This window comes from Chlorocebus sabaeus, chromosome 16 (assembly GCF_047675955.1).
Source record: "Chlorocebus sabaeus isolate Y175 chromosome 16, mChlSab1.0.hap1, whole genome shotgun sequence".
Lineage (NCBI taxonomy): Eukaryota > Metazoa > Chordata > Mammalia > Primates > Cercopithecidae > Chlorocebus > Chlorocebus sabaeus.
This window is the reverse complement of record NC_132919.1, coordinates 65435183-65449085: the sequence shown is the minus strand read 5'-3', so window position 1 is coordinate 65449085 and position 13903 is coordinate 65435183. Positions and strand designations below refer to the sequence as shown.

Sequence of the window (13903 nt, the reverse complement as noted above, 5' to 3'; positions counted from 1 at the left end):
ACTCCCCAACCACCCTCAGAAGTAGCGTTTCTACCCCGACTTTATAGATGAGAAAATTGAGGTATTGTTAAATAATTCTCCAAGTTTATACAGCTTGTAAGTGGAAAAGCCAAGATTCCAACTCAGGCCGTCTGACTCCAGAACCTGCAGGACATCAGACTGCACCGCACTTAACTGTTGTTGGGAACAGTTAGTTGTCGATCTGCTTAGCATGTCCATCCCTTCTGGGGTTGACTGGGCAAGTCAGTGCCCACCTCGGCACAAACAGCTCCGGAGCACTAACCTAATGCGGGTTTTGCGACTCAGGACTGTGTGCTTCACCTAGAAAGTGCCAGGTGTGTGGATAAGCCATGTGAGCAGCTGGCTTCCTGAGCAATGCCCTTCCCCACGTCAATGTCCCAGGCCCCATTAGGGCCCAGCCCTCCAGGCACTGTGAGCTGGGAATCAGGAGAGGAAGGACTAGGCTTACCCTCTGTGTGCCTCCATTTTCTCACCAGTAAACTGTGCGTGTTGCATCTTATGATCTCTTAAAATAACTCCAGCTCCAAATGAAGGCCAGTGGACCCATGAACACGCTGGCTCTTGCCCAGTGTGCTGAGAAGTCGGCAGGAGAGAGGAGTAGGGTGGGCACGGCAGGGCACAGGGTGCAGGGCAGGTGGGTTCAGTTTGATTTCAAAGCCGGCTGCCCGCCGCTCCAGGTGCTCTGGTGTACCCCACAGGGGCTGCATTGGCCAGGCGGCCGAGGCTTTGCGGGTGGAGTGAAGATTTCTCTATCTCCCAGTGACTTCTCTTCTCCCATTCTCCCTTTTCAGCTCTAGCAGGAGAGAGGAAGAGCGAAGAGGAAGTCAAAAGTTCTGTTCATCTGGAAGGGCTGGGAGTTGCTTCCTGGGATGGGGAGCTCCGGAGCCAATCCAAAAGACGGCCCGGGAGTCTCGCGGGGAGGCCCACCGCTGCCCTGAGGGCTCGGCCGGGAGGGGGCGCTGTGTCCTCCCCACGCCCTGCCCGCGGGCTCCTAGCGGCGTTCGCCGTGCTGCAGCGCAGTGCGCGCCCGGCTTTCCCCTGGGCAGCGTTCAGTGCCCGCTTGTCCTGCAGAGCACAGCCGTCTCCCTTTCAGCTTGGGGCTCCCAGGTCCAAAGGGTTCCCAGATCCAGCCTCTTGCCTGAACCAAAGTGGCCAGGCACTCAGTTTGTAAGATGAACGAATGAAGGAAGAAACCAAGGAATGAATAAGGGCTTATCCTGCAGAGCGTTCGCGTCTCAGCGCGCACCAGGCACATCAGTGCCAAAGGTGCTGGGGGTCGGGCCCAGCGCCCGGCGCGGCTGGAATGGGGGCGGCGAGGAGCTCCTCCTAGCCAGCCGCAGGGCGGGAACTGCCCAAACGCAGGTCGCAGCTTCAACGGGTTCCGCGGCGGCTCCGCTCAGTAGGGACCGCCCTGTTCTCTAGCCCCCAGTAGCCTCGCCCTCATAAATTCACCTGAGCACCCCTGCCCAAGTCCCCCTAGAATCCTTGGACTTCCCAGGCCCCGACCTCGGCCGGGCGGAAGGCTGACCCTCTACCGCGGCCCCCTTCCCCCATCCCCGGCTTCTCCCCGGGCTGCGGCGGCCGCCACCGCTGCCAGCGCGCCTCGAGGACTGCCGCAAACGCGGGCGCAAGGAAAGGGGATCCTGGCGGCGGGGCACAGGGAGCTGGCCGGGGGAAGGGGAGGGAACCGAGGAGGCGAGGAGCGGGGAGGGAGCCGAGGGGCGAGGCGCGGAGGAGGGACCGAAGGGGAGCGGAGGGGAGAGGGAGGGGGAGGAAGGGGAGGGGACGAGCTGGGCGAGGGGGCGGGGAGCCGAGGCAAGGAGCGGCGCGGACCGTGGGGGAGGCGGCGGGGGCGAGGCCGGCAAGAGGCGGCCGCGGGCCAGGCTGAGTCGGGAAACGGCGGCCAGACTTCCCCGGGAAGGGGCGAGCGAGAGCCGGGCCAGGCCGGGCCGCGGGGCCGGGGAGCGCCGAGCCGGGCACCTCCGCACCAGGCAGCGACCGAGGAGCCCGGCCGCCCACCCCGTGCCGCCGGAGCCCACAGCCGCCCGCCGGCCCCTCTGGGATGTCCGCGGGACCCGGGCATTCAGGACGGTAGCCGAGCGAGCCCGAGGATGGGACGGCATCCACAGCTCCGGCTCGTTAAGGTAAGAGCCCGCCGGCCAGTCCTCGAGCGCTGGCGTCCCGGGCCCCTGGCGGACGCGGGACGGGGCTGGGTTGTGGGTGCGATGGGGGCGGGGGCGCTGGGAGAGCCGTGCTCAGGTCCGGGAAGGCTGGGCTCCGGGGCAGCCTAACTCTCGGGACCTTTGGAGCCAGGGTTGGGTAGGCAGGGGGAGACTCAGGTGAGACAAGAAATCGTGGCGAAGCCGCCGGGATGTTGGCGGAGGAGGGGGTCCGCCCACCCGGGTAGCCGGCTCCGCGCCAAGAATCGCTCTAGGCTTTGGGGCAGACGCCTAGGGGAGGGGAGGTTCCACCTCCCACGCCCCCCCTGCAGACCCCGGCCCCGGGACGGGAGGCTCTGAAGCGGGGCTCCCCACCTCACCCCAGAGCCCCCACACAGCTCCCCGACTCCGCACGCCACCGCCCTAGTCCTGGGAGCGCGTCCTGCCCTTTCCCCTCCGCGGCAAGCTGCGAGCCTGGGGAGATGAATGCGGCCCGCGCCTGCGAGCCCTTGATCAATATCGCAGTCTCAGGGGAGGAGACGGTGCCTCCGGCGGCGGTTCCTGTTCCCCCACCGCGGCCGGGAGCGCGACGCTCGCTCTGCAAGCCTGGGCACCCGCGATCTCCGCGCTGCGCGGCCGACCCTGCGACGCGGATCGGGCGCTGGAGTTTAGGAAAGTCGCCAGACCGCACGTCCAGCGTCTGCCAGCTGAAGTTCGTGGGCGGCGGGGGCGGCCCGCGGGTTGTGTGAGCCCGGGAAGGGCTGGGAGGCCGGCAGTCCGGCCCGCCGCCCGTGCCAGGCGTCACTTGCAGCCCCGAGCGCTTTCCAAAGCGTTTTGGTCTTGTAGAGTACAGGCGCGCCCGCTGCAGTCGGCCGGAGAGGCGGGTGGGCCTCTGCGCGGCTGCCGGGAAACCCCGCACCGCGCCAGTCTGGGCATCGCCTCACCCGGGGCTCGGGACTCCGCAGGGTCCGCTCCAGCCACAAACATAGACACCAGCTTGACCCGGCTCAGGGCATTCAGAGCGATTACATTCGAGAGACTTCGGTGGATTTGGGGGAGGGGTGCAGATTGGTGGAATTTCATTTTTCCATCAGTTATTAAACCAACTGGTTTGAGTTAAGCCACCAAGATTTTTAAATGCAGCAGCTGCTGCTTCCTTAGTTGAGACGTTACAAGTTACTGAGATTTTTCTCTAATCCTGCCCCTCCCCAAATATTTATAAATTGATTCTTAAAATGACCGAGGTTTGGTCTCATTGAACCCACATCCGCTCCCTCATCCGTTATCTGAGGGCTAGGGATGAACTCACAGATTATTTTCTGGGCGTTCGAGGTGACAGACAGGTGAGGAAGGTAGAAGAAAAACATCCAGAGAGGTCGAATAGATGGCACTGAATGGTAATATTTTCCAAAAGTCTCGTGTGTACCGAAGCCTGGTCTAAATGCACAAACCAGTTAGACCAAATAGTCAGTCTTTTAAATGGATTCAAAAGGATTGAACTGTGGGTGTTTTCTTTCTTTCTTTCTTTCTTTTTTTTTTTTTTTTTTTTCCAGGTTTACACGGAAATAGATCAATGTTCTTTTTCTGGCCTTTCTTAGAATTGTGTGCAAATCTCTGTTTAGAATGATGATGTTTTCCTTTTTAAAAAGTATTTTTATTTCCGTTCCTCCTACTAGATGGTAGGTATTTGCCCTTTATGCCTGGCCTAATAAACTCAGTAGGCATTCAATAAACACCAGATGAATGTGGGGCAGTGAGTGAATGGCCAGCAAATGCTGGTTTCAAATGTTGGTTACAATTAAATAGTTGTTTTTCTTCTTTTGTTTATGTAGCATGTACAATTCACTGAGCATTATTCTAATGTTGCTTATTTGCTTTGCAAATATTAAGTCATTTAGTCCTCCTAACAGCCCTAGGAAGTAGGAATTATTCCTGAGACACGGAGAGGCTAAGTAACTGGTTCAAGGTCACACAACCAGTGAGTAGTCAGAATTCAAACCCAGACACTCTGATAGGTTTTGTTTTGTTTGCTTTTACCAGAAAATATCCTTTCTTTTTTTTCTTTTTTTTCTTTTTTCTTTTTTTTGAGACAGGGTCGAACTCTGTTGGTCAGGTTGGAGCGCAATGGTGTGATCATGGCTCACTGAAGCCTCAACTTCCCTAGGCTCTGGTGATCCTCCCACCCCAGCCTCCAGAATAGCTGGGACCACAGGCACACCACCACACCCAGCTAATCTTTGTATTTTTTGTAGAGATGGGGTTTCCCCATATTGCCCTGGCTGGTCTCGAACTCCTGGGCTCAAACGATCAGCCAGCCTCAGCCTCCCAAAGTGCTAGGATTACAGGCATGAGCCACTGTGCCTGGCCATTACCAGAAAATATTCTAAGCCACTTAAGTTTCACTGTAGAGCTCAGCCAGATGAGCGCTCAGGTAGTTTTGTCAGCATGAGAGTATGAATCTAGGGGATTTAGGGTTAATCCCAAATCCAGCTCTGTCCCCAACAAGTCAGCTGGGGTTGGGAAAGGGTTCCCTATGGGGCCTATATTGTGGGCCTCACACTATACTGCTTATAGAGTCCTGGGGGAAATGTGTGTGAATGGGGAGAGACAGGGTGTGTGAAAGTGTGTGTGTGAGTGGGGAGAGACAATGTGTGTGCAAGTGGCCATGAGTCAGGAGAAGACAGACAAGACATTGTCTCTATCCCCAGGGAGGGGCAGGGGCCTGAGCACCTCGGAGTCAACCACACACCCACTGCAGCTCTTTGTAGGGAGATGGAGTGTGGCTCTAAACATGGGCCCCCGTGTCTGTGAGGGGTAGAGAAGGCAAGGCCTCTCGGTGGGTTCTAACAGGAGAGTGAGCTCCCAGGAGGGAGCTGGTTTTATTACTATTGTTATTCTTACATAAGCAATTTAGCAGCAATAGGCAAAGTTTGAAAACCAGAATGGAAAATGATTGCAACCTCACTCTCTTAATCCGGCTGCTGTATAATTCATTTAAAAAATAACCCCCACAGGTCCCCTTCTCAAGCACCTGTCTGGGCACAGCTGTGGCTGTTGGGCAGCCCTGTCCCCAGTGTCACAGCCCAAGTCTGTTTCACGTTATTCCTGAGCCTCCGCAGGAGACTGTCAATGTCTGCGTGTTGCCTGTGAGTGAATGGACTTTGCCATCCCTATATCGGTGCATATCTGGGCCATTTCCAAGTTGTTTCTTTGATTAAATGATATGGAGCCAGATTTTCGAGGGGATCGTTGGCAGGAGGCATGAGGAACGCGAAACAGTGAGCCCAGAGTGGGCCAGTGGGCTGCTGCAGCGTGCGGGACTGCTGGCCTGGCCACAGACTGGGGGCCAAGATGGGGAGTGGCCAAAAGCCAGGCCAAGCCCCTTAGATTTGAAATAACCAGCCATAAAGAGGAGTGTGTAGGTTATGGAAAAGTAGAACACTCACCCAGAGCCAGTGAGGACGAGCTCAAGTGGGAAATCCATTTCTCACCCTCTCTAACATTGGCTCCTCAGACAGCATCGGCCTGCAGCCGAGTTCAGCCACACATAAGGAGTTTGGGGGTCAAAGGTGCCACCAACCCAAGTGCCCATGTGGCCTAGAAGCAAGAGGTTAGGTGCCGGGCTGATAATTTCAGCAGCCATTGAAGGGGAAAGAGCATCAGGCTGGGAGTCAGTGAACCTGACTCTGGTCCCAGCTCTGCCTCCAATCAGCTGTGTGATGACAGGTAGGTCACCTTCCCTCTCTGAGTCACAGTTTATCTGTCTGTAAACAGGGATATTGGACTGGATTCTCTGTTACTTCTCATGTCTCTGTGAAAGGTCTGTGTTTTCAAATACTCCTTAGGGACATGACCTCACATAGAAAGAGGCAGGTGCCACCGATTGGATTCCCAGCTCTCCCCTTCCCAGCTCTGCTCAAGCTGAGGGACCTTGGAACATGGTACTTGGACCTAAGTACTCTCTCCGGGCTTCCTTGTCCCCAGCTATAAAATGGGAGAAATGCCTAACTCAGGAGGTTGAGGTAAGGACGAAAGGAATTAATACATGGAAAGTGCCTGGAACCATTCCTGGCACAGTCTGCTTTCAGAAAAAGCTGCAAGGTGGCTACTCTCAGCGGAAATAAGTTAATGCAGGAACAGCAACTAGCAGCTCTTGGACATGCAATATATTATACATTTTCTGCATCTTTTACCCTTCACGGCACTGGGCCTCACAATCCATGGCACATAGTAGGTGTTTAACAAATGTTTGTCAACTTCATGGATGGTTTTGTTGTTGCTTCTTCCGTTTGGTATTGTACAATTGGAAAGAACTCGTTTCTGTTCCCACAGGATGCAGATGTCATGTCAAAACAGAAGGCTGAGAGATGCTCAAACCACCCTAGCAGAAAAGCCATCTCTGATGCAGAAAGGACTGGAACTCCCCCTTAAGCCCACTGTGGTTATTAAAAAAGAGAAAACAACAGCCAGCCAGTGCAGCACCCCGGTGATCTGGAGAATTCTTTGAGGGTAGAGCCACAGCCAGTGAAACTCCAGCGCTTTTGCTGTCTGGAGGAGGGCAGGTCGCTAACAGTGATCTGGGCCGTTTCTTCCTCAGTGAAAAGAGGGAGTAGGGTGATCTCTCCCAGCTCTGATTCTATCCTAACCACTCACAGTATCAACCAAAGAAGGGTGAGCCCATTTTGAAGGTAAAGCCAGGTCGAGACTTCAGCTGCAGTTTTAATTGTCAAAGAATGAATTAGTTAACTACAAATGATTCTTGTCTACCTAAATTCAGGGAGGTCCCTGTCAGCAGAGTCCCTAGGAATTTTTTTTTTTTTTTTTTTTTTTGAGACAGGGTCTTACTCTGTTGTCCAGGCTGGAGTGCAGTGGTGCGAACACAGCTCACTGCAGCCTCAATCTTGTGGGCTCAAGTGATCCTCCCTCCCACCTCAGCCTCCCCAGTAGCTAGGACTATAGGCATGCATCACCACACCTAGCTAATTTTAAAATTTTTTGTAGAGACAGGGTCTTGTCATATTACCCAGGCTGGTCTCGAACTCCTAGGGTCAAGCAGTCCTCCCACCTCAGCCTCCCAAAGTGTTGGATTACAGGTGTGAGCCACCGTGCCCAGCCTGCATCGTTTTAAAATGCTTGTCTTTGGACTTGCTGCTCTCGGCCAGCCATCCCTCACCCCACCCAGTGTGGCAGTCAGCATCTTCTTGTATGGGTGGGAACAGCAGATGAAGCCAATGTGGGCCTGAATCTTACTCTGCCCTGAAGCTGTGGGCAAGTTATCACTCTGCACCTCAATTTCTTCGTCTGTCTAAAGCAGGGGAAATAATACCTACTTTATGAGATAATCATAATGACCAGGAGATGCCAGGTGTGAAATTACGCACAGTTGCACAGTGTCTGGCACACAGTAAGTGCATAATAAATATTAGCTATAGTAATCACTTAATAAATTTTACCAACTTCCTCAGTCTAAGAAAGGCCATGGAAAGGCGGAGTGGTGAGGTGATGGGGGTAGAGGAAGGGTACTTGGCGTACAGAATCTCCTGCCGCCTCAGAGCACTTTTCACAGTCCCTGGGGAAAAGGGATCAGCTACCAGCCATCAGCTGAGCTTGAAGGTCATGGACAGACCTGAACATCTCTGATACGGAAAAACCTGACAATAAAAGTAGATATGTAGGGAGGATAATACAAAATGATTCACTCACTGATGCAAACAATCATTTTGAAAATAACTAGCTGGATTCTATTAGACAACAGATTCTTAATCACTTGTTTTCTGAGTATGTGGCATCCGCTTCAACAAAATTGAAAGGATGGCAGGAAGGGAGGGAGGCGGACCTCATGAAACCAGCATGTCAGAATCTGGCTATGGAAGGCGGGTCCCCTTCACGTCGAACTGCGGATTCAAATGCTTTAGCCAAACATGTTCTTTGGCGACTGTCCACCCAGCAGCCATAAAACTGTTTCTGGGACAAATGAAGATGTTTGTGGCTGTTCTTTCTGCCCTATGAGCACAGGCAGTTTGTCCGTCTCACCTGCCTGGCGCTGCTGGGCCCAGAGAGCAGCCTCAGTGAGGTGCTTTGAGATGGGGTTTGTGGGGTGTACACCTGCCACCTCCGCATGTCAGCTGGTTTCCAAGCCCCAGCCAGTCTGGTTGGGAGCCAGTGCGCCTAGGTCAGAGCCCAGAAAAACCAGCTAGACGGGTCCAGTCACTTCATGGCTGCAGAACCAGGGAGGCAGGGCTTGTTCTAGACTGACCGCTCTACTTCAGAGTCTACCCACTGGAGTGTTAAGAGGTAGTGGGGGCTATCAGGAAGCACAGCGGGAACCTTAGTTGAAGCTTTGAGTGCTGGGATGTCAGGGCCTTTAGGAGAATTGGGACAATATATTGGTCATCATCCCTGGTCAGTACCACAGCCCACAGAGCTGAAAGGCACCTGCCCGGGGTGAAAGGCTAGGACAAGTGATGGCTGCAGCATTGCCATTTCCAGTGGAGAGTGTTCTCCTTCTGTGATCCATCCATCTCTCCCTGCCTGTTTTCCCAGCCTCTTTGGCAAGGTGTGTGAAGGGCTCATTTCTAGAAAGCCCTTCCTAGCTCAGCAGAGGCCAGAGGTACCAGGCTGGGTGGGGAGCCTGTGCACAGAGACAGGGAAAAGGAGTGTGGTTGGGGGACAAAGGGCTGGGCTGTGTGGGCTGGAAAAGCAAACCCGGTCCAGGAGGAGTTTTACCCTGGGGGAAGGGCTGCAGGAGAGGCTAAGGCCTGCCTGCCTGCCTTGGTCATTCTTGCTTTTTTCCTTCTCCCTAGCAGCGAAGAGAGCCTGGGCCCGGGTTCTGAGGCCAGCGGTGGCATCTCCTGGAAACTTCCTCTCTGTTTCTCAAAAGAATTCCTCCACCCGTCCCTATCCTGGTGCCTGGGTGCCCGAAGCCATCCTTAGCTGTCAGGAGAGCCTTGGGCATAGGGATGCCCTGAAGGAGCTCTCCCCACGATCCCAGTCCCTCCCACCGTCCCCAGGGCTGCTCCTCCTCCCCAGAAGTAGGGTGCAGAAGGTATAGAATCTGTTGCCTCTGTGGGCCTACGTGTTTCTCAGTGGGCATTTTCTCTCTCTCTCTCTCTCTCTCTCTCTCTCTCTCTCTCTCTCTCACACACACACACACACACACACACACACACACAAATGCTGGGACCCTGGCGAGTGAGCTATTTTGCAGTGTTCATAACACCCGCACCTGCCACCCCCCTCAGAAGAGGTGTGGTCACCACTTCTCCTCTCCTCTAAGCACAGCCAGACCTGCACGGCAGGTGTGCAATGCCACCTCAAGGCCAGGGTTGGAGGCTGACTTCCAGAGGAGCAGCTGAGCACCTGGGGACCACGGGCTTAGCCAGGTGAGTGGCTAGCAGGTTAGACAGCCTCCATGGCATCCCTTGGCTGCCCGTGCCTGGCTGGGAGCCCGAGAGGCTCAGCCACTCCTTCATCTTCCCAGACAGGCAGGGCAAGGCTAGTCCTTGGAGTGAGGCTGGTCCTTGTGTCCTGGGTTTGGTCTTGGCCTGCGCCACACCCTTCCCCTTCCTCTTTCTGCCCCCGACTCTGCTCCTCTCCCTTGTCCGCGACACCCAGGTTCTTTTAACCAGGTACACTCTTTACTGGCCAGGTGCACCATTTACTGAGCTGCCTTTGCACTAAGGCCTACACAAGTGACCCCATTGAGTCCTCCCATCCCCTTACTAGAGGGGAAGAACCTGACGCTCCCCAAATCTCTTGCTCCTCACCCCTGGCCCTCTGCCTGAGTCACACTGTTCTCCTTCCTTCCCTGCCAACCGCCATTCAACAGAATATTCATATCTGACACTTCTCTTACAGGAGCTTCTGCCCCCAGGTCTCTCTGAGCCAATCTTCATCTGTCATGTCCACCAAAGCCTTCCTGAACTGTCCCCACCTCCTCCTCCAGGAAGCCCTCCAGTCTAAATGTGTCTCTCACTGGTTGTTCTTCTGTTCTCACCTCGTCCTGTCCCCTGGTGTGAGCCTCTAGCTCATGGTGGATCCTGGGCTGTCCCACAACATGAGGTCTTACAGCTGTTTGATGTGTCCCCCCTCGGGGGTTCAAAAACACCTACTAACCAGATTCCACATGGACCCCTGGTGACCCACATCTAACCTGAGCCCTTGTTCCCACCGTAGATTATGAGGTCTGCCTAGACTAGAAAGATTCTCTTATGAAACAAAACAACAAAACCTCTGGGTGCCCAGAACTTAGTCCAGAACTGTGCACGCAGTAGGTGCACAATAAATGCTAAACTACATGGAGGGCCTCTCTCTGCTCCCGCTCCCCAATGAACGTCTGTCTGAGTGTGGAAGTGCTATGGCGATAGAAGACACAAGTGACAACCAGACAGATAGGTCCCTCTCTGCCTCCGCGTGTGGGTTTGTGACTCAATGGCTTATCAAGGGCTACACTGCGGCGCGGCTTAGTAACATTAAAAGATTCCAGCACTGCCTTGTGTTCCGCCTCCGGTCCCCACAGCACCGAGGGCGTTGTCCACGTGCATGCAAGGGCAGCATTTTGCTTCATGAGCAGTTCTCATGGGATGGTGGGAGATGTTGCTAGAGGGAATTGTGGCGCTGGGCTTAGAAACGAAGGGGCAAGAAGGTCTCAGAAGCTGGGGCCTCCAGAGAGCAGGGCCAGGGCGCTGTAGCCCCCAAGTGGGGACTGGGGAGGCGGCCTTGGTGGCATCCTGGGGTTCCCTCCCTGGTACTGTACTGGTTCTGCTGGTCATGAGACAGGAATAGCCAGGCAAGGCAGGGGTGCCAAGAGCACCGGCATTCCTGGTACCTTCGTGAGATCCTGTCCGTTGGCATCCCAGCCCTCCAGCTCCCTGTGAGTCGGTGTTGAGGGGCAGCCTGGGGCATCTTTCTCTTCTGATGGCAGGGACTTCATGGCCTGACTGGAAGCTTCTGCAAGGCTGTGAAATGGCAGGGGCTAGGAGTGGTGGGGGCTCACATGCACCCTGGAGGAAGGACCACTGTCCCTAAAGCTAACAGGACAGAAGCCTGGGGTTGGAGCTGGCTCTGCCCCTTCCTGGATGGGTGACCTTCGGCAAATCACACGATCCCTCTGGACCTTTGTGTCCTCTTTACTGTACCGACCACAATGCAGAATGAAAGAGAAAATGCCTGTGCTGCGGCAAGGGGCCTGCTCCCACCGAAGGTCAGTGAGACCTGCTGTTTTCTCGGGTGGGAGTCCCACCCCAGGACTCCCCCCAAAACTTAGCCCAACTGTCACTCAAGACCCGCCTCCTCCATGAGGCCTTCCCCGGTGAGCCAGGCATCACACTGTGTCCTCCAGCTAAAGCAGGGCTCTCAAACCAGCGGTGGGGAAGGACCACGTGCATTTTTCCAATCCGTGGTAGACTGGCATGTGGTCCTGCTGTGCAGCCTGCACCACGTGATTCACCTGGCAAGTCTGACAGCATCTGAATTGGTCTAGACCCTGTTTGACGAGATGAGTCCTGACTACATCCTCGGATGTCACCGCAGGGACGGATTCACATCAAATGCTTACTTTCCAGTTTTATACTTCTCAAGTTGTAGACCAGGAACCAATCGTTGGTTGGTTGGCAAACTTGACCAATTGGACCAGTCCTCACCACCCTTTGAATAGTGTGGGCCTAAAGCCCTCCTTTGGGGCCAGAATTCACTGCCTGGCCCAGATCTCTGGTTCACCCTTCACACAGGCTGGCCCTCCTGCCATGCTTCTTGCACTTGTGCGTCTCCATTGCATGGATGTGAGTGATGTAGTGGCTCTTTCTGGCAGCCAAGGCTGGGTGATGGAAGAAGGAAGAACCCTTGTCCAGGAGGAGGAAACTCTTTGGTTTACTCAGACCCCTTCCCCAGTGGCAGGTTCTGAGCAGGCCCCTTCCCCCTCCTTGTCACACTCATCAATCTGCACTTGTCACCAAGGTGAGCTGAGGAGCCATGATGAGTGGTCACAGCTCCTAGTGGGGCAAGGGCAGCCTTGCTCTGTGTGGGTTCCCCGAAGCTCACAGGACTTAGCCCCACACTGGTTCTACCCTTGGTCCCCGCATTCATCCAAGGGAAAGGAACCCAACTTCCCCAGGACCCAGCACCTGGCTCTGCCTCCTGCCTCTGAGGTGCCGGCCCTGGGGAGGCTCTGGTGGAGCTTTGGCTCGGTGAGCTCAGCTTGCTGACTCTGGGAAGAGGCTGCTGTTTGAGTTCTTTCTGGGCTGCCTCGTTCCTCAACTTTGGCTGCATCAGTTGCAGGCAGACCTTCCTGCATCTCCCGTGAACCCCATACAGGAGGAGATCTGGAGGAGCTGGCAGCAGGGCCAGGACAGAGTGAGTGAGGGGGAAGGAGTTCCCATCTGCCCAGCTGGCCAGGAAAGGTCATTTCCACCAGCCCCCTGCCTTCAGACTGAGGCCAGGAGGTGGGAGACCGACTGATCCAAGGTCTCACAGGGCATTCACCGAGTACAATCCAGGTCCTCTTCCTGCCTTGAAGGTGCCTCCCTCTTGTAACCCCACACACTCTTCCCAAGGTCCCCCCTACAGCCACCTTCCTCCCCCGCCCCACCCCCATAATGGGCAGGCAGGCAAGTGTCTTCAAAGCTGAGATGGAGCATTGCAACCCTCCAACCCAGGGCTTCCCAACCTCAGCACTATTGACATTTGGGGCTGGATAATCCTTCACTGTGGGGGCTGGCCTGTGCATTTTAGGATGTTTATCAGCATTCCTGGCCTTTACCCATTAAATGCCAGTAGCACCTCCCCCTTCCTGATTATAGCAACCAAGAATATCTTCAGACATTGCCAAACGTCCCCCGGGAGGCAAAATGGCCTCCAGGTGAGAATCTCTGAGCTGGCTGAGTTATTTTCACTTCTGTTGATGCTTCAGAATCACTGGAGAGCATTTTAGAAATATAAGGGTCCCTGAGCTCCCCACAGGCCTACTGAACCCCAGTTTTGGGGGTGAGGTGTGAGACATGGGATTTTCTGTCTCCCAGGTCAGGTGTTAAGCACTGTCTGGAGATTCTGATTTTGTCTAAGTCACTGCCTGTACAAGCAGAGAATCAGAGGACGGGGCCGTTGCCTGTTTTATGGACGACTGTCTAGTTAGTCCTAATTTCTGCCCTAAATATCCCTGTTCGGTGGGGCTTGGTGGTCCAGCCCTTTAAACTGACCTCTGGCCTTGGAAGGCAGTCATTTCTCCAGGAATAACAGCCCCAAAGCCTTTAGCATTTTTAAATAAAATAGAACCTAATTTCCAGCCACCAGCTTCACTCTTCCTTCCTGGCCCTCTGTAAATCCCTTTTAAAACGCAGCTCCATAGAGGACATCTTTTCTCTGCCGACACTGAAATCCCCCTCACTTTACACTTGTCAGAGAGCGGCTGAGCTGAGAGCACAGCTGATAGTGTCACCTGCGTAGCTGGTGTCTCTACGGCTGTCCCCACACCTCAGCTCTGCCTCCCACCCCCTCAGGGACGGTTTCCCAGTGTCTGGGAGCCACTTACAGCTAACAGCTCCCAGGGGCAGGCACTGGATCAGAACCCCGGGCTGGGCTACCCTCTTTTGTGAGAGCCAAACGGAGCCCTTCCTGAGTCCCATCCATTGGCAGGGTCCTACTGGTGTCTACCCCCCCGTTCCTACTTCCAGCTCTGGGGGAGCTGGGCTGCAGCCAGGAGCCAGAGTTTGAAAGGCAAAGGAAACCTG

General features: G+C 54.9%; 1 protein-coding gene across 3 annotated transcripts in view; it reads left to right on the top strand.

Moving 5' to 3' along the window:
- The first annotated feature begins 1858 nt into the window (after positions 1-1858).
- Positions 1859-13903, top strand: part of CRHR1 (corticotropin releasing hormone receptor 1) — a 50622-nt gene continuing 38577 nt past the window's right edge. For 2 of the 3 annotated variants that reach the window (XM_037993908.2, XM_008012243.3), the window contains exon 1: positions 1861-2165. In XM_037993908.2, the coding sequence (XP_037849836.1) occupies positions 2133-2165 (33 nt within the window). In that variant the 5' untranslated portion in view covers positions 1861-2132. Of the gene's footprint in view, positions 2166-13903 lie in introns of all 3 variants that reach the window. The other variant, XM_037993909.2, reaches the window with a different exon arrangement.